The sequence below is a fragment of the Canis aureus genome, chromosome 29 (genome assembly GCF_053574225.1).
Source record: "Canis aureus isolate CA01 chromosome 29, VMU_Caureus_v.1.0, whole genome shotgun sequence".
In the NCBI taxonomy this organism is placed as follows: domain Eukaryota; kingdom Metazoa; phylum Chordata; class Mammalia; order Carnivora; family Canidae; genus Canis; species Canis aureus.
Window position 1 is genome coordinate 40034205 of NC_135639.1, and position 23366 is coordinate 40057570.

At 48.6% G+C, this 23366-nt stretch overlaps 1 protein-coding gene across 1 annotated transcript in view; it reads left to right on the forward strand.

The window, feature by feature from the left end:
* Nucleotides 1-14815: 14815 nt before the first annotated feature.
* DRGX (dorsal root ganglia homeobox) overlaps nt 14816-23366 on the forward strand; it is a 32326-nt gene continuing 23775 nt past the window's right edge. The window contains exons 1-4 of the mRNA XM_077877053.1: nt 14816-14849; nt 19169-19266; nt 20144-20245; nt 23140-23318. Of these exons, the coding sequence (XP_077733179.1) occupies nt 14816-14849; nt 19169-19266; nt 20144-20245; nt 23140-23318 (413 nt within the window). The remainder of the gene's footprint in view (nt 14850-19168; nt 19267-20143; nt 20246-23139; nt 23319-23366) is intronic.

The following is a 23366-nucleotide window of genomic DNA, read 5'->3' on the forward strand; positions in this document are numbered from 1 at the left end:
AGAGACAGGGCCTATGTGTTTCTGGGGTAAGGGAGGCATGTCAGCAGAGTGGCCATTAAGGCTGTACACAGTTGGCACTCGATCAAAGGATATGTGCTGGCTGAATGGATGGATGGATGAGCAAGCTGGGTCTAGAGCAGGGTTTCTCACTTTCAGTACTGTTGACATTTGGGGCCAGATGGGTGATTCTTGGTTGTGTGTGTGGGAGTCCTCTGCATTGCAGGAAGTTTAACAGTATCTTTGGTCTCCCACTAGATGCCAGTGGCAACTCCTCACCCCATCAGATTGTGACAACCAGAAACATCTCCAGACGTTTCTAAATGTCTCCTGGGAGTAAAGTCATCCCAGTTGAAAACTATGGGTCTAGAGGAATGAATAGGAGCTCTCAAAGGTGAGAGGGGAGTGGGTGCTGTGGAAGGAGTACTCAGACCCCCTGGGCTTGGTCCCTCCCCACTTCCCAATCACCCTCACACCCCCCAAGCAGTCCTGCCTGCTGGGCCTGCTGGAGACAGGGTGTAGCTCCTGAGCTGCAGAGCCAGGTGTCCAGCCCTGGCTACTTTCCTACCAGTCCATCACGATGGGGTTGGGGGCTACTGGCAGTGCCTCACCCTGCCCCAGCTCAGTCTCTACACAGTTCTGTGGTTTTAGCTTCCTTTTTTTTTTTTTTGAGATTTCACTTATGTATTCATGAAAGACACAGGGAGAAAGAGAGGCAGAGACACGGGCAGAGGGAGAAACAGTTTCCATGCAGGGAGCCCGACCTGGGACCTGATCCTGGGTCTCCAGGATCACACCCTGGGCCGAAGGCAGTGCTAAACCGCTGAGCCACCCAGGCTGCCCTGGTTTTAGCCTCCTATCCCACCTTCTGTGAGTCTGTCAGCCACCAGTGTCCTTGAGCCCCACCTCAGACAGAAGCCTCATGATCCTGCAGCGAAAACACAGCTGCTCAGGAAGGAGTCTTTGGGAGCACTGGCCATCTGCAGGACACAAAGGCATGGACTCCTTAGCAGACCTCCTGAGCCTGGTGCTACTGCATCACACTGGTGCCCAGACAGCAGGACACCTGGGGGCATGTCTCGGCCCCTCTAGCCTGGTCCAGATTATTGATTGGTTAGATGGCAGCACACACAACACCCACTGTTTTCAAATAATCCCCTATTTATAGTTAGGAGCCAAACAAGTCCTCAACTTGCCTCTGTGCCCCCCAAGTGTTTGTGTGCTCAGGACCAGCGTCAGGCTGCCCCCTGGAAATCTTGTGTGAGGGGGCCTTGCCCTTCTTCCCAGGATTCCAGCTTGAGGGCTAGTGTGGCTCTGTAGAGCCCAGGGTCACATAAGGCCTCGTTGCCCCACAATATCACCCTCAAACACTTTCCTGTGAGATAGCAAGAGCTGAAAGGGGGCTCCACTCTTCCATTTGCTGACTGGCTGCACAGTGTTGGGAGTCTTTCCATGAGTATGCACAGTGAGGACAAGCCATCATGCAAGGTGCATTGAGGGCTCCTCGGTGTCTTTTGTCTGGATATTTCCCTTCCCCTTCATTCTCTCACTGTTTCCCATGATTCCCCCTGCCCCCCATCTCCTCCTAAGCAGAAACGAAGATTCAATGGAATCAGGAGCCTGAATGTGGGACTAGAATAGACTGTTTCCACTTCCTAAGGCTGGAAAAGCCAGATGGGGGAGTGTAGGATGGAGGAGGGGTGATGGGAGCTAGACTGGGGTCCTCCTGGGGGCTGGAGAGGAGGGAAGTCTCCCTTCTTGGGCCTCTGAGAAGTGAGGGTGCTGCCTGCCCATGACTTGATGCATTGTGTGTGGTGGTGTGGGCTGTTGAGAGACAACCTCTGCCCTCACCAAGGCCAAAATGCAGAGAGATCGGTGGAGATTGTTGGGGGAGTAAACACAACACCACTTTCTCATGTTAAACCAAGAAAAACATTTGCAAAGTGGATGCCAAACAGAAGAGTAAAATCTTAATTGCATTAAGCTCTTACAAATCATTAATCCTCCAGTAGAAATTATGAAACTTCCAACAGAAAAACAAGCACAGAGTGAGAAGACCCCCTTCTAAAAAAAGAACCCCAAAGAAATAAAATACAATATAAGCAATATAGGTATGGCAAACTGTTTAACCCCATAAAATCATTGAAAAAGAGGGAGAAAGAGAGAAGATAGAAAAAAACATCTTTTGTGTGTGGCTTGTTAGCCTGTCAGAAATTATTTTGAAAGTTGCCCACTGCCTCTGTGAATATGGGGGGACACATCCAGGCACCTGGGCCATGGGGAACTTCCACTATCCCTGTGGTCCCTGGGTTTCTGATTGCTCTCCATGAGGGCGGACATCCTGCTGGAGTGGTGGGCTCAGAGCCAGAAGCAAAGAGGGATGAATAAGTGATGGGTTTCTGGGCACCAGGAGGCAGCCGGGATTACAGTAAATGAAATCTGAACAGCAAGGACCTCACTCACCAGCAGCTCTGCACCGGCGCCTTCTCTAAATGATCTCTTTTTGTGCACCCTCACCATAGTTTGATTATGGCCCATTAAACAGCAATAATTAAAACAAAATATATTGGATTTGTTTATCCTGGATTTCATAAGGATATGAGTTTTGCAGTGGTGGCGGTGCAGAGCTGGGACTACAGGGCTTATAATTAGCAGGATAATTAAGGAGAAGTTGTCTTTGTAGCAAGAAGGTGCGTTTCTCAGGGGCAACAAACTCTTCTGGTGGTGGAGTGTCCTGCCTGGGGGTACTCCAGGGGACGAGGAACTGTTGGAAGCTGGTCCAGGCTGGGAATGAGCTGGGGCTCCTCAGTCAGCAAAATGCTGTGTGACAGGTACCGTTCTAGACACCGGACGCGTATTAGGTTTGCATGCTAGCAGGGAGACGCTAAGCACATACCATTAAAATTTGTGAGAAGGTATTGATGGCTAAAAAAGGAAGTTAAAACAGGGGATGGGCAGAGAGTTGGGGAGAATAAGGTTGTGGTGGCCCTGGAAATCTGCTCTTGAAGAGATGACTTTGAGCTGAGGGTGGATGAAGTGCGGGTCAGGGCCTGAAGCCTTCTCAGACAGAGAGAAGGGCAAAGACAAGAGCAGGAAGACCGCCGGTCAGGCTGGGGCTGAGAGGCTTCGGGAGGGGCTCATCGCCAATGGGCCAGGAAGCTGATTCAGTGGTATTTCCTGCTGAAGAGGAAGGAGCTACGCCCTGTACAGTTTGCCTGCACAGTATTCTAGCCCACATCCCACTGTCCTTTTGCCTAGGGTTTCCTGATTGGCACCTCTGTCCCCAACCACGCTCTTCACCTAACAGCCTGTCCAGGGGATCAGGGGCTCCACCCAAATTTCCATCCCCTGGGCCGGGACTTCTCACCAGGAGTATCTGACATTCCAGACTGTCCCTGAGACCTGGCCTGGCTCCAACTTTGCTACCTCTGATTAAAGGGAGTGAATGGATGTAGTTTTCAGTTGGGGGCTGTGCTCACTGATGTTTACCACCCATGCAGGCTGGTCCCCTTTTAAACAATGGAGACCTGAAGGGTGCTCAAGGCAAAAGGGAAGCCACAAAGAAAAATATTTAAGTAATTTTGACCTTTCGCAGAAATGGGAAGAAGTTTGAATGATGCTTATGAAACATAAATATCCCTATTCTTTGATCAAAACAGTTTGTCTCCTGAAAATTTATCTTGAGAAAATGACAATAGGTGTGGATATCCCACAATAGTCCCCCAAATAAGATAGTGGCAATACGTTGACAGTTGTTCCCCAATATCTATTCCCCATAATGATAGAGCCTACAGTATTTATCTGGCACATGGATGTCAAAATAAAAACTGTTTCTAAGTCTCCAATCAGCCAGGTGTGGCCATAGTTCTGGCTCATGGGGTGAGAGCAGAGGTAACAGGCACAGCCTGCAGTCCCTGGCCCTCCCACGAAGGATGTGTTACTTATTCTCCCTGGTGGCTGCACTGCAGATATGGGGAGGGGTCCTCCTGGGCCATCCAGACAAGAGCTGCACTCAAGGTATGGTGGAAAAGGCACATTAAGGGAAACCTTACCACCTCCTGGAGCCCAGCCACCATACCAGACTGGATGTCCACATAAAAGGGAAATAAACTGTCTTGTTTCAGCCACTATTTGAGGTCTCCAGTATAGTACCTGGACATATGTCCCAACTATGTTTAGAACCTCTAAGAATATTGTGAAACATTCAATGACGTGCTAAGATATTCACAATCTCTTGCTAAGTGAATAAGAAACTAAAAAACCGGTAATGGTATGATCCCATTTTTTCCCTTAAAAAGTATGCATGCAAGAAATTCATGTAAAATATCGTAAACCATATAACATGTTAATAATGGTTATCTTTAGGTTGTGAGATTATTGATGGTTTTAGTTTATTGTCTTATGTGCTATTTAAAAAAACATTTTAACATTTAATTTATTGATCGATTGATTTTTCCTTTAGACAACTTTTTCTGAAGAGCACAATAAAAGGCAAGTCAGCCATAAGCCCGCTATTTTTAAAAATCTATCCAGGGGCTGTAGAATCAGATGCCTTCCGAAGTCAGACAGAAATCACCATTGTGTGAAGGGGCGAGATGCTACAAAGGGGCAGGGGCTGGACCTTGGCCAGTTGGGTTCTGTAGAGTTGTTTTCATATTTTAAATAATGTAAAATAAAGCCAATATCAATTCTGGTCAAACAGAAAAACTCTTATAGTGATAGCCTGGTGAACAAACTGCATCAAGTAAGAAATGAGGGTTCCCCTCTCCTAAACCCATCCTCCCACCCTCATCTCCCCTACCTAACGACTCCGCAGCAGAGAGGGAAGGAGGTAGGCCACCCTTGGACAGGGCGGAGTTTAGCATAGGCTTAGCCAGGTGGAGGCAGGATTTGTGGGGATGGGGAGGGGAGGAAAGGGAGTGGGAGGGGGGAAGGGAGGCGATGGAGGGAATGGGCATACCAGAAAATGGCAAAAACATGCTGGGATTTTGACAGAGGAGCAGGAGGGCAAGGCTGTGACTCATTCTCCTGCCCTCCCCCCGCCCCCCCCCCCCCCCCGCTTTAGCTTTATTATGTAAAGGAGACCACCTGTGCTGCTACCACCATATCCACAGAGCATTTTACTGCTTCATAAAAGACTTCTTTTTAAGATTTTATTTATTTATTCATGAGAGACACAGAGACACACACACACACACACAGAGAGGCAGAGACATAGGCAGAGGGAGAAGCAGGCTCCATGTGGTAGCCTGATGTGGGTGGGACTCAATCCCAGGATCATGCCCTGGGCTGAAGGGAGGGGCTCAATCACTGAGCCACCCAGGCGTCCCCATAAACGACTTCTGAGATGGGAATCATTTCTCTTCTCTTATCAATGGAGAGATTGATGTTCAAAAAGATCAGATGACTCAAGATCTGGAAAGCAGCAACAGGGATTTTGTATCTGGAATGCCATATCTCTTATACTACTTCAGAATGTACAGTGGGGAGACAGAAGGCTCTGGAATGGTGTGAGTGAAGCTTGGCAAAGCAGCCTCAGACAGTGCTCTCATAGAGCTGTAGCTTTTCTTGCAAGACTGGACTGTGTGTCCATCCTGCTCTGCAAACTATTAGTCACCTATGACCATCTTGGAGGTGACCGCTGTGACTGCTGAGAGGTTTGCAGCATCATTTGGTAAGAGATACAAGAGAGATGAGATGATTGATTGGCTCTTGATTCATGTACTTATTTATGTCCCAACTTGTCCCAGAGAGCATCGAAGGACATAAGACTGCACTGCAGGGAGAGGCATTGATTGCCAAATGACTGTTCATGTCTATGCCCTCTAGACTTGAGCCCACAGATCTTGCCTTATTCACTTATGCACCCAACAGATCTCTACAGCATGTCTACTAGGTACGAGGCATTGGGCTAAGTGCTGAGCATATCATGATGAGCCCAGGCTGACCTCTTCTCTACCTTCATGGAATCACCTTGGAGAGACAATATTAGCAAATACAAAACAAAACAACAAAACACACACACAATAAAGGTTTTAAGAACAGTGAAAGAGGGCAGCCCTGGTGGCCCAGCGGTTTAGCGCCGCCTTCAGCCTGGGGTGTGATCCTGGAGACCCGGGATTGAGTCCCATGTCGGGCTCCCTGCATGGAGCCTGCTTCTCCCTCTGCCTGTGTCTCTGCCTCTCTCTCTCTCTCTCTGTGTGTGTGTGTGTCTGTCGTGAATAAATAAAATCTTAAAAAAAAAAGAACAGTGAAAGAAAAGACATCTCTTTTCTTTTGCCTCTAGCATAAGGCTGGCAGAAACATGATTTTCAGCGAGCATCTGTTGAAGGAATGTGAAGGAGAACAGAATGTTTGGGCTATAGGATGGACATCTGGGGGGCTGTGCTGGGGACTTCTACCTTCCCAGCAAAGGTGAGGTCTTGTCCATCCCTTGCTTCAGCTGCCCTCCTGCAGCTCCCCAAGCTCATTCCTTCTGGCCAGGACTTCCTGGGCCAAGCTGCTGGGGGGCTGTGAGGGTAGTCCTCTCCAGGGGTGCAAAGCCTGGAGACCTGGCTTTGGCAAACTCTGCTACAATGGTTAGGAGAGGCTTTCCTGACACACTAATCTCCTGAGTCTCTGAAATTTTGTTTACAGGTACATTCCCTGAAGGTTACTTGGCCCAAAACTGGTACTCCATAGTTATCTGTGGGATGAACAAAGAAATGAATGAAGGTGGGTGGGGGATGGGACAACTAGGTGAGGGGCATTAAGGAGGGCACATGATGTGATGAGCACCGGGTATTATGTGCAACTGATGAATTATTGAACTCTACATCTGAAACTAATGATGTACTATATGTTGGCTAATTGAATTTAAATTTTTAAAAAAGTAATGAATAGACAGGTGAACAGTGAAGGCTTCTAGTGTGGCTCAGTATGTGGTGCTGAGCTTAGCCCCTGACCTGGCTGGCCTGTGGGGTGCTGTAGGCTACAGGGCACCGAAGCTGAGAGGGCACTGCCAGTACTGGCCTTGCTCAGACATCAGTCAATTTCGCTCAATAAATATTTATGTTGGGATTTAAATATACTCTGAGAGTCTGCTGCTGGATGAAGCTGAGGCCAGCAAGAGAAAGAGGAGGCAGTGAGTGCCCTACTGGCGTGTGCAGAGAAATGTACATGTGTGTACATAGGTGGCCTGGTCATGCTAGGCAAGGTGATGGCAAACCAACTCACAAAGAGAGAACCAGACAGTTCACGTAGAACAATGGGGCGGGCATGTTGGGGACAGCGCCCAGGACGGGTGGGTTCTAATCGTGGACGGGAGTGGGCTGGTCGAAGGGAAGAGGGTGGGTCTGACAACAAATCCAGGTTTGCAAAGCTATCACAGAGAAGTCACACTTGTCAAATGCGGACTTTGTGTGGGGGGGGGAGGGGAGGGGGAACAGGGGGTGGAGCTACTGATGGCTGGGACAGATGACCACAGGGCAGGCATTGTCAATCCCACTTTGTAGACAAGGAAAGGAGGGGTTTAGGGAGAAGCCAAATTTGACTACCAGTCCACCTGATCGAAAAGTCACTCCCCTCCCACTGGAGGTGTTTACATAATTCAAGTCTATTAGAAATTGGAAGGCATTCATTATGTTTACTAATCATTCATGTAGCAAACTTATTTCATTTCTTCAACAGTCATTTCAATTAAATTCTGCACATTTATTGAGCACTTAGCATGGGCAATTGACTGTATTTTTTGTTTCAAGAGAAGCATGTCTTATTAAAAAGAGTGTAGCAAACAACGTTGGGCTTGGGCTGGGAGGTTTGGACTCCAGTCATGCTTCTCCTGGTTGCTAACTGCTAACTGCACGTTGTTCTCTCTCTGCTCCCAGTCTCCACATTCTACAGCTCTGTTATTTCATTCTTCTGGAGAATTGTTTTGCACCAAAGAGCTGACCTTGATGGTTATTTTTCCTAGGTTTATTGGTGAGATAATGCAGGCTTGGAGACTACAATCTTTCTTCTATTTTTGGCTGTATCTTATTCGAGATTTTCTTGGATTGGTTTCATTTTCTTATTCACAATTCATTATTCCATTTTTAATAATAGTCAGCTAAGCTTACAACTAAATGTTTATTAAATGATTTTGCTCCAAGCCGGTGACTCCAGTGGATCCATCAGAGTAGTCATGCATGTTGGGATCTTAGAAATTGAAACTGTTGGTGCACCTATAGGACGTATCCCAGACTGATGTGTGAGCTACTCCTCCAATGTTCTACTGTAGCTGGAACTAGGAAGAAGGGGGCTGAAGGCTGATGCTGAGCCCTGTCAAGACCCCTAGAACCCTGCGGACAGACGGGGAGACTGTGGGCTCTGGGGAAGGATAATTCTCCATCTAAAGCTTCATGAGGATACACGAATGTGGGGATCCCTCCCCCAGTTGAAGATAGGCTGTATTCTGAGAGCTGCCCCTCCAGAGTGCTCTCTAGGACAGTGGAGAGAAGGCCCAGTGAATCCAGTGGATTTTTGTATGGTACCAGGTAGTGCCAGTTTCCTTTCTCCCTGCCATCTCATCTCCTTTCCTAGCCAGAAACTCTAGGGGTTGCCCTCAAGGCCAAAAGCTTAGGTCTGTGTCCTCTGTACCTAGCACAGAGTAAATACTAGATATATGTTTATTGAATTGGACTGAATTAAATCCAGGAACTCCAGAGGTTATGCACTTTGTCTCCCCTCTCATCCTAACACTTGACAAGAAGTCGTTATTAATCTGAAAATTATGATAGAATCTATGTCAGGAAGGAAAGTCAGATGCCTGCAGGAACCAGGCTGGTCACACAAATGCAAAAAGTGACATGGAGGAAAGTAATGTGGAATAGTGGTGCTTGTGGCTAAGCAGGATTGACATGCTCAGTCTAAGGGGAATCCATTTGAATTTCCAAAAAAAATTTGTTAGCCAAATAAAATACCTTTGATCCAGTTTAAAGGTTTTCTAGTCACATAGCTGTGTACTGAGTGCAGCTCAACAAACCTGACAATGAAGCATGAAGGAGGAAAAAATATAAGGAAGCAAGTATGGCAGACTGGCAGATAGGTAGGATGAGGAGCCACAGAGATGCTTTCCCCAGGGTGGTGCTGCTTTGGTCCAAGGTGGGCTCGTCTTGGAGACAAGAAAAGGCTTGTGCCATCTATGAGTACTCAAAGCTGCACCAGGTAAGATCTCCCCAGGCATGTGTCCCCTAGTGGGCTGTTGGTGGCAGGCCAGTAATAGTAATGAGGGTAGAACCATCATAGCTGGTATTTACCGAGTGATCGCTATGTGCTGGGCATGGCTTTCAGCATTTTCCCCCTTTGGTTTAAAAAATAGACTTTATTTTTTTGAGCAGTTTTCAATATGCAGCAAAATTGAGCAGAAAGTACAGAGAATTCCCATCTACTCCTTGCCTCACCGTTATCAACACTCCTAGCCAGAGTTGCACGTTGACACAACATAATTGCCCAGAGCGCACAGTTTGTATTAGGTTGCACTGTTGGTGTTGTCCATTCTATGGGTTTTGACAAAAGTATAATGGCACATACCCACCGCTGTAGTATCATTCAGGAGAGTTTTACTGTCCTGAACATCTTCTAGCAGTGTTTTTAATCTCCTCAGCAGCACTTGTTATAGGCACTTTCATCCTCCTTCTCAGAGGAAGTCACAGAGTTCCGGAGAGAACCGGTGGCTTTCTCAGGTGCGCCCTATTTTATGAAGCTAGTATACATAGACTCTGCAGGCGGCCAGATGCAATGCTTTGTTACTCTGGGAGGATTAGGCAGCTTTGAACTGAGCTGCAAGACTCCCTGGGTGCCACATGGGAATACACTTGGTCCTACGGCCATCTCAGATGAAGTTATTGGAAGTTGGCTTGCATTTTAGTGGCTGCTATTACTTTTACATGATAGTAAAACTAATGAATGATAGGAAATTTCCAAGATAATAAAATGCGTATCTATCCCTCGTTGTATCTATATATTTTTCTGTTTGTAGCTCTCTGTTCATCTGGAGTTTCAATTAGCTGCTGGGTTTTATTTTTCCCCCACACATCATATCATGTTTAGAGAACTCAAGTTTTCTTGGCAATTTCCAAAACTACAAAATGGCAATAGATTAGCTCACAAGTAGAGAGTATGTGGTGTCCATACTGAGCAAGTGGATGCTTCACCTTCCGCTTTGGGAGCGCTGTGTGCCCGCTGGGGGTTACATCAGGGAGGCTTTAAAAAATGTGATGACAGAACAACAGTACAAATCACCCAGCTCCTTCCAAAAACACATAATTGGGAATTCAGTGTAGTTTTTTTCTTCCCTGAAAATGGAGATATTGTTATGGTTTTAAACCATGCTTACCGAAATTGTTTCTGCTAAACAAAGTTTTAAAAGGAAGGTTGGGGAAAATCTGAGCGTAACTGAGTTGTCAAATCCAACAATATATGTTCGTGTATCTGGGCTCAAAACATGTTGACAGTGGTATTTTGAAATGTTTCTCTAGTTTCCCCAAAACAGAGCAGACAGTAAGAAATGAATACCATGTGTGATGGTTGACACATCAGCCTGGAGTCTCAAATCTCTGCATTTGCTAGGGATTTGGGATTCTTTTCAGGAGTCAATTTAAAAAACTCATAATTCAACTGAAAGACAATTTAGGGCTTTCAGGTAGAGAAGCTCTAATTTACAGCATTTTATTGCTGCTCTCAGTGTTTTTGAAAAGACAATTTTTCCCTTCGCAGAACAAGCTTAAAATTAGAAAAATCAAACACCCATTAGAGAAAGCAGATTTACTTTGCTATTAATTGATGTAGAGATGTGAAGCTTCCATCACCCAGGCGGGAGCCTAGCACATCCCCTGCAGACATTTTCAGGGGCCAGTGGGTCAGTGGCAGCCCACTCGGCCTAAACAGGAGCTGTCTGCCTTCAGGAGTGGAGGCTTGAATTTTCAGTGGTAGAAATGCGCTGGGAAGAGAAGCCACATCTGCACACATATCTTAGGGGGTGTGTGACTCTCTCTTCCCACTTTGTTCTATTTTTTAAAAAGTGAACAACCTTGAAAGTTGACAAATCCACCCTATTCTGGCTTCTCTGTGTGCTGCTGGACAGAAGGTAAAGTAGCATGCCTGTTCAGTAACCAGCAAATGACTCAGAGCGGGAAGGGAGACTCTGCGGCTGCTGTGAATTAAATACGGAGAAGAAGGAGCGTGGAGGACCAACCACAGACTCGTCTTCTTCCAGAGGCTGGAAAGCAACCCAGACGGGGGTGGGGAGGGCCAGCGGTGTAAGAATCTGTTGAAATATGACGGGTGGTTTTAACTTTAAATAAGCTTTTCTGGCCTAATAGAAGCCCCCTCTAATGTCTCCTGCAGCTTTGATTTTGGAACACGTCACATTCCTCATTAAAGCAATCACTGTTAAAACATAAAGCAACACAGGATTTATTTCTTCATTAAACTGATGATCCGTATATGAAGCCAATTAACATTATGAGTCTGGTGAACATCAAGTGTAAAGAGGTTAGAGAAAATTAAAAGCAGTCACCTTGGTCTTTAGATAAAGAAAGTACACTTTCAGACTGTAAATTATCAGAGTGTCCAAGCGGGACAGATCGGTGAATTTGGTTAATTGAAAAATACATTTCACCCCACAAGAATCCAGGAAAAATAGCCTTTTCGTTTCGAACGTCCTTTTTGGTGGGGGAGGGGGAGCCGTAGCGGGTACACGGTGGCCCCCTTCGGAGCCGAGAGTCAGAGACAGGCCGGAGAAAAGAGGGGGCTCGCGTCCTCAAAGTTTGCGGGAGGCTTTCGTTTCTACTCGCTTGGCCGCTTGTTTAGTCGCTGTTTTGCCCGCAGAGGGGAAGCGGCCGCGGGGCTTCGGGAGAAGGGCGTCGGGCGAGGCGGGGCCGAGGGTCCCGGAGCTGCGAGCCCCGCGCGAGGTTGGTGTCCCCGGGCCCGGGCGCCCGGTCCCTTCGGGAGACCCTGGGGCGCGGCGGGGCGTGGGAAGGCCTGGGGCGGGCGGCGGGGCGGGAGCGGCGAGCGGGGCCGTGGAGCGCTGAGCGCGCGGCCCGAGTTGACTTGAGCGGGTTTGCCGGAGTCGGGAGCGAACTGGGGCCAGCGCCCCACAGCCCGGGATCCGACAGGGCGGGCCCCGCAGCCGCGCAGCGCAGAGCCCCCGAGGGGCCCCGGGACCGGCCTCCTGTCGCTCGGCAGCCCCGGGGGCGGGGGGCGGCGCTGTCCAGGGTTCTGACCGGCCGGCGGCTCGGGCTGCTCTCCCGCCGCGGACCCAGGAGCAGCCTGGCCAGGTCCCGGGGCATCTCCCGGCCCGGCGGGAATCCGCTTGGGCGGCTGCGAGGGATGGAGAGCGGAGACGGGCGCTTGGACTTCGCTGGCCTTGGGGAGGTCCCAACGCCGCGGGTTCCCGCACGAGGCCCAGGTGCGGCTGGAGCCCCTCGGCCCGGCCCCCCCGGACACCTACCGTCCTCAGTTCGCTCGACAGGCGCCCGGCTCTGGGGGCGCACCGGGGGCGCAGACGGGGAGCTGCCGCCCAGGGCAGATGGGAACCCGAGCGGGTTTCTGACAGACCCGGGCAGGGCATGCAAGCGTAGCCTCGGGCCCTCGGAGACGGCTCCGGAGCGCAGGGGTCCTCCGAGCGACACACGGAGGGACACAGCGCGCCGAGCCTCACGGCCCGCATTGACACAGGGCCCGCGTTCGGTGCCAGCCCTCTCTGGAGACGGGGAAGTGGCGCTCTCTGCCGCGGGGCGGTTACCAGCCCTGCAGGTGTGGTGCCCGCGGCCCGGTGGGCCACCCCGGCGCTCTCCGCTCTGAACCGAGCCAGTCCCCTGCGCCTTCTTCCGTGTGGCGTGGCCTCGTCGCGCCGGGGCGGGCTGAACCCAGAAGGGGCCGCTGAAGTGCGCTGGGCGCTAACTTGCCTCCGCGGAGCGGCGCTGAGTTTTCCTCCCAGCAGTTTTCGGAGGGGTCTAAGAGGGGCCCAGGTCCCCGCCACTCTCCCTTCCGGTCCACGAGCCTCCCCCGCGGCGGGGATCCACGCGTGGGCCTGCCAGGCCTTTTGTTCCCAACACGCTGTGTCTTTAAGATCAAGGCTGGATCCTAGGCCGTGCAGGGACCCGACCGACCCACCGCCTCGCCAGGGCTCCCGAAAGCAGCATTAGAATGTTTATAAAATATTCAATTTGTGCAGTCTGTCCAAGAAGCCATCGTCCCAAAATAAAATCAGCAGTCTAGACGGAACACAGACACCAGAACTTATCAACAGTTGTCTGACTTGCATCTTCTGATGCATCTTGAGTGGGTCATAATACCAACTTTATTTTCAGTGGTGCATAAATTAATTACATGCATTTAATAACCAAAATATCATTATATTCCCCCTTTAATATCATAAAGGCTTTCCGCCAGGGAAGCACTTAATAGTGCAGGGGGCCGTAACGGGCTATTATCCTGGTGTAATGCTATTACAGAACCAATTATGCACCATTAGACTTGCTTTTTTTGCAGTTTATGTGATTTGATCCAATCCCGCGCCCCTGACTTGAAAATTTCAGCCCGGTACTTTAGAGTTTAATTTTCACCCAGGCAGAGGGAAGGGCGGTCTCTCTCCGCTGAGTGTCTGCCTCGGATGCATTTTAAAAGTAATTGCGAAGGGTCCCACCGCATATCATTTGCATCAAGAAGCGAACATAAATTCAGGGACCCCTTGCTGAGAACAAAATCAAACTTTCCTTTTTGTACAGTCGCTTGGAAAGGAAAGCCGTGTGCAAAGAGTCCCCCCAAAAACCCATCCCGCAGCTACAATTAGCAGCGCTTTGTCAATTCGCAGCCCGGGAGTCGCCAGGCCTCTGACAAGGGCGAGCCCAAATCCAAGCTTTCACGGAGAAAGGTTTGAGTCAGAGGAGACTGGGGGTGGGTGTGGGTGGAGTGTTCAGAAAATGCCTTTTGGGGGTGGTGGTGGTAGTGGTGATTGTTTCTATCCTCTTTTAAAAGAAGAAAAACATTTCCGATGTTTGCTGAGAAATGATGGATTTTTTTTTTTTTTTAACACCACGTGGGCCATTTGTAAGGCCCAATAGACCTATCCAAGTTACTCGCTGTAGACAGCGCTGGAAATAATCAGATTAAGGCCAATTATGCGTGAGATTATAAAGGCGAGTGCTGAGCGGCGGCGCGCGCTGTAGACAGACAGCAAGACATCTGGCCACTTCCCGAGTCACTTTCTGGGCCTGCGGGCGCCAGCCGCGCAGAGCCCCGCCCGCCTCCCGCCGAGCCTGGCGTGCGGACCAGGGGCGGTCACGCTGCAGCCCTACCTCGTCCGCCGCCGCCGAGGTACGCGCGCCTCCCGACCCACTCACCCGGCCCCGCGCGGCCGGCCGCGGGGCTCCGCTGCTTGCCCGGCCCGGGCTGCCGCTGGCGCAGATGGCCTGGAGCGCTCGCTGGTCCTGGCTGCGGTGGCCGGGGCGCAGGGCTTGCGGCGGGGACCCCGGAGAGCCGGTGGCCGGATTGCCTGGGTTTGGCGTTGGGGCCCGCGCGGTGGACCCGACCCGAAGGGCTGTCCCACAGGGGACCGGGCTTGCGATGGCGCTGCCATGTCCCCGCCAGTCCCCACAGTGGGCTGAGGGAGGGGGTGGCTTCCAGGAGGAGGGCCCAGTGCGCCCCAGGACCGGTCCCGCGCGTGCAGAGGGAGACTTAGCCTTATCGTTGTTTGCTTTGCAGCCAGGCCGGAGCTTCGCGCGCCGTGTTTGTCCAGCGGTCACCCTCCCGGTCACCCTTCCCAGGCCCCGCCGCCCAGCGGATCCGGCCGTCGGCGATGTTTTACTTCCACTGTCCGCCACAGCTAGACGGTGAGTAAGCGCGGTGCCTGGGGCCGCTCGGAACGCACTCGCTGGCCAGGAAGCTCCCGAGCGGCAGCGTGGCCGGTGCGTGGTTGGGTTCCCGCTCCGCGTGGGTTGCAACGGCCGGGCGGTGGGTACGGGAGCCCCCGGCCTCCCCCCTACACCCCGCTCCAGCCGTCCGCCTTCTCCCCACCTGCCTCCCACCTCCCTCGCGGCCTGGGCGGGTTGGCCCCGGGGCTATTCGCTCAGCAGGGACCTGCCGGTCCTCCCAGCACAGATGCTGGTGTCACGCCTCTAATGGGGTCTCCTCCGCCCTGGGGGCCGCATCAATCTTTCACGGTGTTTTGCAAACATCCCGAAAAGCCAAGGTGGACTGGGGAGTTGGCCCTCATCACCCTGATCCCAACCGTGACCATGAAGGACCCTTGGCTAGGCTGCTCTCATTTGGAGCACAGGGCAGTACTGCTCAGGGAAGCTTTAAGGTCTGTTGCCGGCCACGATGGCTGTCTGGAACTAGGTGACCCTACCTACCACCACCCCATGTGCCCTGGCATGGTTTCTTCCCTGTGTCTCACTGGGTTTCTTGACCCCAGATGCCAACCACTCCCTACTCCCCGGGGCAGCCATGGCCAAGAGTTTGAGACTTTGAGGGCCTTAGAAGAAATTTTGCCTCAGGATCCCTTATGTGGTTTGGATTGTGCACTAGATTGTTAGGTGGGAGTAAGTTTGTTTGAAGGGGACAGCTTGGCTTTCTGGTGCCCACACACAGGGCCTGGGGGACCCCCTGGGTGGACATCAAACAAATGCAAAGCCACACATTCTGAACTTTTAACAGCATCTTCCTCAGAGCAGGAGTCTTAATCTTGCGATACGAGAACTTTAATAACTGGGAGCAATACCAGGACTTGGCTTTGACAACCTACCTACTCCTTTAATTTATTTGTGGGATGGGAGAGTTTTGGAGGCCAGGAAATGGAGGGAGGAATGGGGGAGAGGCATAGGGGGAGGGCAAAGGTGGTGAGGCACCTGGGGATCGGACACATCAGAACAAGCTCGTCCGCCTTGTCTCCAGTTACCTGGAGCAGTAGCTAAGCCTTAGCTGGCTGGCAAGCACAGGGATTTCAGGCAGTTTGTTTTTGGCTTAACCATGGAAGCTTTTAAGAATTCAGTAGAATTTTCTAAAGGAGCTAAGGATCAGTGCCTAAACCCTGTTAGCTCCATCAACATTCCTAAAAAGGGAAGACCAGACACTTGCCTGCATTTCACCTCCTTTAATCTCCAAGGATTTGTGCTGCCCTGTTTTATGAGGAAGTTGAAAGGCACAGCCCCTGACACTGTACACCAGGCCTGGAGGGAGATCTTTTGCATGTGTGGAGGACATGCCTTCTCTGCCTTCTGAACCTGGGGTTTGGACTGATTGGTATGACATGGCCCACTCTTGAGATTAAAGAGTGGAAGGTCAAGATTTGGGTATTTAACAGGAGGTGGGCTGCTTGGGTAACTTAGAGGAAAGCTCTGTCTGCAGAATGGGTTGCAGAAGTCACTTAGGGGGAGTCCTGGCCTGGCCTATCATGGTCCTGGGGCACTAAGCTGTTGGCCACTCATCTTTCCTTCCCACACCCTAGGCACATCCCACATTCATGCTGATTTTGAGTGCTATGACTAGAAGAAAAGGAGATGTGTCTTATGCACCTTTTTATTCCTTTGCAGATGTGTTTCTGAGCCAGTTTTGCAGAAAGGGTGTTTTATGTTAGTGTAGTATTGCGGGGGAATAGGTGATCTGCTGCATATGGGAAGGCTGAAAACAGACTTTTGGAATATGACATCTCTTTCAGCCTATGAGTTTTTTAATTTTTCATTTTTATTAATCTAGAGAGGCATAAAGAAGAAAGCAAAGCATGGCTCATCATCTCATTTCTCAGATAATTTTACTAATATTGAACTAAAAAGTACTGCGTATACCTGCTTAGGAGATTCAAATAGAAACCTACACATTGAAAAGTGAAATCCTCCTTCTTCACCACCTCTTTTGTTGGTGTCTTGTGATTCCCTCAAGAAAAACACTTTTTTTTTTCCTATATGTTATGCCTCATTTACATTGAGATCATACTGCCACATCCCTTGGGATTTTTTTTTTTAACTTTGCAACATATATTTTGAGGATTATTCCATGTCAATATATACAGATCTATGGATTTCTTTTAAACAGCTGTGTAATATTCCATTATACGTTGTACTGATGGGGACTTTGGCTATTTCCAGTTGTTTGTTGTTGTTGTTTTTTTTTTTCCTATGGTCATGTTGCCAGGAATGTTATTCTTTTTCTCATTTGGCACACTTTAATGTATTCCTGGATTAAATATGTGTATCTGTACTGAAATTTTTTATGAATATTGTCAAATTACCCCCTAACCCCTAATAAGGCTACACCAATTAATGCTCCTACAAATGGTTAATGAACATGCACATTTTATTACACTCTTAACTGTACTGGTATCATTATACACTTTTTTTTTTTTTTGGTCAAAATGGTGAAAATAGCAGTTTATGGTTCTGTTTTGTTTAATTACTGGCAGGGTGTAACATTTTCATATTATCAACATTTCTACTTCCTTTTAAGTAAAAAGCCTCCTCATGTTTTCCTCTTTTCTTATTAATTTGATGGTCCACTCAGTCTTTTTTAGGGTTCAATTTGACACACAATGTTTCACTTGCAGAAATTACATGCATACGTTGTGGAGCAATTGCAAGCCAGCAAGTATAAGTTAGAAGGCTGAGGCAGATCATGTTTGGAGCATCTCAGAGTCTGCATTCCATCCTCACCAATCAAAGGGAGATGATTTGATTTCCTGCAAAATAATGTAAATAAGACTGCTTTGAGGCTGTCCCTTTGAAGTTTCCAATGAGCTGGAGAGAAATCTTTGTAACTAGGGCTTTGAGGAAGAGTGCAATTTGGACAAGATGACGGAAGGGAAGGCTTCAGGAGAGACTGGTATCGTGGCAAAGGATGTAGCACTGGAGAGCAGAATAATAAGTAGGAGGGACCCCCGTTAGTAGACTGAATTTTAAAAAGTCCAGAGGATCTTGCTTCTTTGGGACTGAGGTCTTTCTGAGGGAGATTGCCTGTGTGGCTTACTGGCTTCTAATGCCAAACATGCAGTGCTTCTGAGACCAGAGCCCACAGCAGGTACAGCATTCACTGGCAATTGGGCACTCACTCGTTTGTTTTTCTAAGAAGCCATTGTAGACTGTTGAGTAAATGGTGCATATTTGGAAAAAAAAATCTGGATGCACATTTGGGGCAAAACTCTGCTCTGGCTTTTATATGAGTTTTGGGGACTGCTGAGGAGGACAGTGGAAAGAACACCTTTCTTTTTAGGGAAGGGAGAGCAATGGGCCCTTTATGAGCCTGGCCAGAGGGTGGGGTGCTCTTTGAGAGTGGCTCTGCTTAAGTCTGCTTGGAATTCAGGACGCTAGCTATTAGTGCAGACCTCTTATTAATGGACATCTATATAACAGATCCACTATGGTGCTGATGAGCTGTGACCAACAGTAATTAATATTCATTTATAAACTTCTTACCTCGTTGTGTCCTAAAGTTCTGGGAGAAATGTGCAGTGAAAGCTCTTAATGTTTTTTCTCCTCTCCCACCCCCAGCAGCCTTGTTGTTTATAAGAAACAAGGGAAAGTAAACTAGCAGGTGAGCACATGGGAAGTGTGGAGGCTTCCATGAAAGAATCTGAGGTAGGGGATGAGATCAAAGCACATTGGATGCACGTACAGCTGGAAACCAAAGGGCAGGTGAAGGCTCTGCCTCAAGCCAGTGATGCTTCCCAGAGTAGAGTCCAAAATTTCACAAGAAGCCGATTTGACCTTTTTGGGGGAGGAAGGTCTTCACCTGCCCTATGAAATAAACAGAGTTGATGGGGCAGCCTGGGTGGCTCAGCGGTTTAGTGCCACCTTCGGCCCAGGTCGTGGTCCTGGAGACCCGGGATAGAGTCCCACGTTGGGCTCCCTGCATGGAGCCTGCTTCTCCCTCTGCCTGTGTCTCTAGCTCTCTCTCTCTCTCTCTCTGTGTGTCCCTCATGAATAAATAAATGAAATTAAAAAAAAAATAAACAAGAGTTGGGCCTAAAATCAAAGGTTATTGGGTGAGAGAGAGCATGAGAAAGTGGAAAAGAAGGGACCCCCACGAGATCAGCAGAGAAAGATGCCATTGGAGAGACAGGACTCTACCTGGAGTTATCTCCAAACAAGCACGTTTATCTGGGGTCGCTGTGAAGACAGGGAGGCCCTCTGCTCAGGCTGACTCAGTTTGCTCCCAGTAGGTACTGCACCCTTTGGCAATCACTCTCCAGGAGACTTCGACGATGGCTTTCTGCGCAGGAAGCAGCGCCGGAACCGGACCACATTTACTCTACAGCAGGTAAGGATGGCCCTCCCTTTCTGAGAGTTAGCTACTTCCTGCCTCCCAAAATATCAGAGTTGGAGCAGCTCTTGTTTGTCTTTTAAAATAAAGCCAACTATGGAAACTGGATCTTTCTGTTTTCTTGAACACTTTATGTGTCAAGAAATCCATTTGAGGAGAGGGCAGATGGACCTTATGATCCCAGCTAGGAAGTGAAACGGCGATAGTGATCACTTGCATTTGCCTTAGGTTGGTAGTTGGGGAAACACTTCCACATCAGAAATGTCATTTGAACCTTGAGAAATGCGGGTAGATAGATAGATGGGAAGACTGGGGCCCAAAAAACTGACTGATTTTTGGAAGGTATCGCCGTCCATAAATGGAAGGGCTACAAGTGAGACTCTCATTCTCTGTTTTCTGGACCTGGGCTCTCTCCCTTAGATCTGTGCAAACTGGAGCTGTCAGGAAGGTGGCCTGAACACCTCTAGGTAGTTTCTGTGGGACTGACATAGTGAGGGCGTCTGCAAGTTGTTTCTGTTCCCCCTCTGTTCTATGGGGAAAGCTGTGTGGATTGCTCTGATTCCTCAGGCCACCCTCAGAATCTTTGATACCTAAGAATATATTTACATGTAAAAGCATCTACGTATCTGTGCTTCTCATTTTATTTCTTGGATGAGCATGATACCTCGTTATTAAGTCTTAGCCTCTAAGATATCCATGGTTAAAATCTGAATTCTGTGGCATCTTTTTGAAGAGCTCTCTTCTCCCTCTTCCTCCTCTATTTGATCTGTGAAACTACTTCCTCACCCACTCCTAGCAAATGTGAAATATGCATATGCTTCCTCTCACCTTGCCACAGCCTCTCACCAGTAAATATTTTTCTTCCTTTCACTAGCTGGAAGCTCTTGAGGCAGTTTTTGCTCAAACACACTACCCCGATGTCTTCACCAGAGAAGAGCTAGCCATGAAAATAAACCTCACAGAAGCCAGAGTGCAGGTAAACCTTCTTTTTAATTATTTAACTCTCTCATATTAAAACTGGCAAACTTTTTTTTTGACATCATGACGGCAGAGTGCACATTTGGCCAAAGAAAGCAAATGAAGACTATCTGTCATTTTCATGGTGCACTTTAATAACATCAACATAATGTGGAATATTAGATTAGGTTGATTAATCGGTCATTCATAATTAACTAGTGATAATGTTCTACACTAATTTGTCCGCGTCTCTAAGGTACTAAATTACATCAATGCACATCCATTTCCTTGCTTTGGAAAAAAAAAAAAAAAAGCTGAGATGCTATTCTCAAAGCAGCTCTGACTGCTCTGGGGTAAGGCTGGTCAATTGCAGAGAACTGTGTTTTCAGATGGGAACAGGGTAGGATCTGCTTTCCAGAAATTGCATCATGTCCAACTTTTCCCCTGTCCGCGGACCCTTTCAGTGAAGTGGATCCAAAGAACATGTGCAATTTAAAAATCTTTAAAGGGCAGCAGCGAGGGGGCTGCCTCCAAGCTGGCCCTCGGTGACTGTCTCTAAGCAGGATTTCTTTTTAGAAGCCACACAGTGATTACGTTTAAGTACACAAACCCGTGGAGCCCAGCAGATGTGCCCGAGCGCGGGAGGAACAGATTCGCAGAGCCGCCTCTCCGGGAGAGCTATTCTTTGAGCACAATTATATATTCATTTTATTTATGGGGTTTCCTCCATGCTGTTTCTGTTCTTTTTTATGTAGGGGCTTGGGGTTAAGACTATGCAAAGATCTAATTGTAGGAAATATAATAGTTTGCTTTTGGTTCCCCTGGGTCATGTTAGTATCTCTTAAAAACCAATGGCTGAAGAGAGATAATGGAATTCTGGGCAGTAAATTGGGGGTTGTAAACAAATTATTTCCCCTATAATCAGATTATGTGATCCTGATTATTAAATCTGAACATGAATCATTGGTCATATGCAGGCAAATTAAACTGATTATTATTTGGAAATGAAAATCTCCTTTGGCCAGGATGCTGTCTATCCCTTCTTTTTTTAATGCCAGCTTGCCAATAGCTGCCTAAAGACTGAACTGCAAATTGAGATAAATGACACAATTATTGAGCATTCAGAAGTGGAAGATCATAACTTCTCCCTGAAAGGTGCAAGGGTGAGATAGGGGTGGTAACAATTAAGGCTGAGAACTGTTGTTCGGGCTGTTGTCAGCTATTATGCAAACAGACAATGGCTGTGAAGCATTTGTTTAGTGAGCTTCCATGTGGGGACTTGGGCTTCGGTGGTGGCGGGAAGGGAGCTGTGTTTACATTTATATCTCTTGCTCATTCAAATATGATTAATGTTCTATAAAGCAGGGTCTTAATCGAAGCTGATGTTGTCAAACAATAACTAAATAGGGAAATAAACGACTCCATCATGCTCTTTCTTCAGAAGCAGGCGAACTGTCAGTGCAAAGTCATTAAAATATGATAATGAAAAATAGCTCAATTAAATGTTGTTATAGCTGTGACCTTCATTCAATTAAGACACAAGAAAGTGTCTGCATTTTGCTTTGCATTTAACTGCCCTAAATTTAGAATATAGATAAAATCATTATTCAATGGTTGCTGATATGTGCAATTAAAAGCCAACTGGATTAAAAAAAGAAAGAAACTGAGTTAAAGGAGAATGAAAATTCAGAAGTGGCGGGGGGGTGGGGGAGGGGCTGACGGAGGGCTCAGCCCTGGGACCCGGGCTCTCTCCTGGGCCGGCGTGAGATGGGAGGAGGAAAGGATGCCCGGGGGAGTGGGAGGGAGGTCTAGCCAAGCCTTTTTTGAAAGCCAGGAATTATCTCCCAGGAGATGAGGGAAGAGGTTCTGCTGGATAAAGAGCTGCAGGATTGCACTGACCTCTGGGAACATCTTGGGCCCCGCCTGCTCGGCTGCCGTGAGGCGGTCCTTCTGCATGCAGATATTGTTGGGATTGCCAAGGCTTGGAGAATTCCACACCAGCCTCTAAGAAGGCACTTAGAGCAGGTGAATCACAAGTGTCTTCCTAACCTGATGATGGCAGAGATAAGGGTACTTAATGTTTCCCGGGTGACTGCTGTGTGTTGGGCACAGTGCTCAGCATTTTCCGTGCATCTCTGTGCTAACAATGTTCAGGGGTGGCCACCGTTATTACTTCCATGGAGTTCGGATCTGGTCCTTAGCCCAACCACTGGTCTTCAAATGTGGGTCTGTCACTTACCTACCACCTGCCTGACCTTGGGCCGGTTAATTAGCTTGTCTGCTTAGTTTTCTCATCTGTAAAATGGGGCTAGGTCTACCTGCCTTAGAGGGTTGGGGTGGATTCTAAACCAGATTCACACTAAACCAGGGCTGATTCCAGAGTCATTATTTCTCATGGGTGCACTGGGCTGCCGGTCACAAGCTTCATGATGTGTCAGAAATGATTTTGGGGTTAAATCGCAGGTCTTAGGCCAGACACGTTTGAGTGCTCAGGAGGACCTGCTGGAAGAGTGAATGAATATTTTTGGTGAGGAAACCCCAGGGCAGTGTTTTGCAGACTGCTTTCATGATGATTCCTCCTCCTGCCTCCCCCCAACCATAGAAGATACATTTCACATTAAATAAGGGCACTTGAATACATGGAGCATTTCCACATGATAACACTTGTGCCCTTACTGTGGGCAGAGCATTTGGATACTTTCTATGATTTCACCTTCATTAAAAATTCCTGTCATGCCTTCTACCCATCTTTGGGTCTGAAGCTGCAGTTCAGAGGGCACTGCTTTGGGAGCTCTTTCAGAGAGAGGAGCAACTGCTGCAATGTACGGAACCCAGGCATTTGGGTTTGGGTACTGATTCCCTCCTGTCTGATTTTCTGCCTTCATTGGATGTGCTTCTCCCCTGGGGACTCAGGTTTGGTTCCAGAACCGACGGGCCAAATGGAGGAAAACAGAGAGAGGGGCTTCTGACCAAGAGCCAGGAGCCAAGGAGCCCATGGCAGAGGTGACGCCACCACCTGTGAGAAACATCAATTCCCCACCCCCGGGGGACCAGGCCCGGAGCAAGAAGGAGGCCCTGGAAGCCCAGCAGAGGTGAGGTGGTGGGATCCTGGGGTCTGGAGGCATGGTGGGCACACAGGG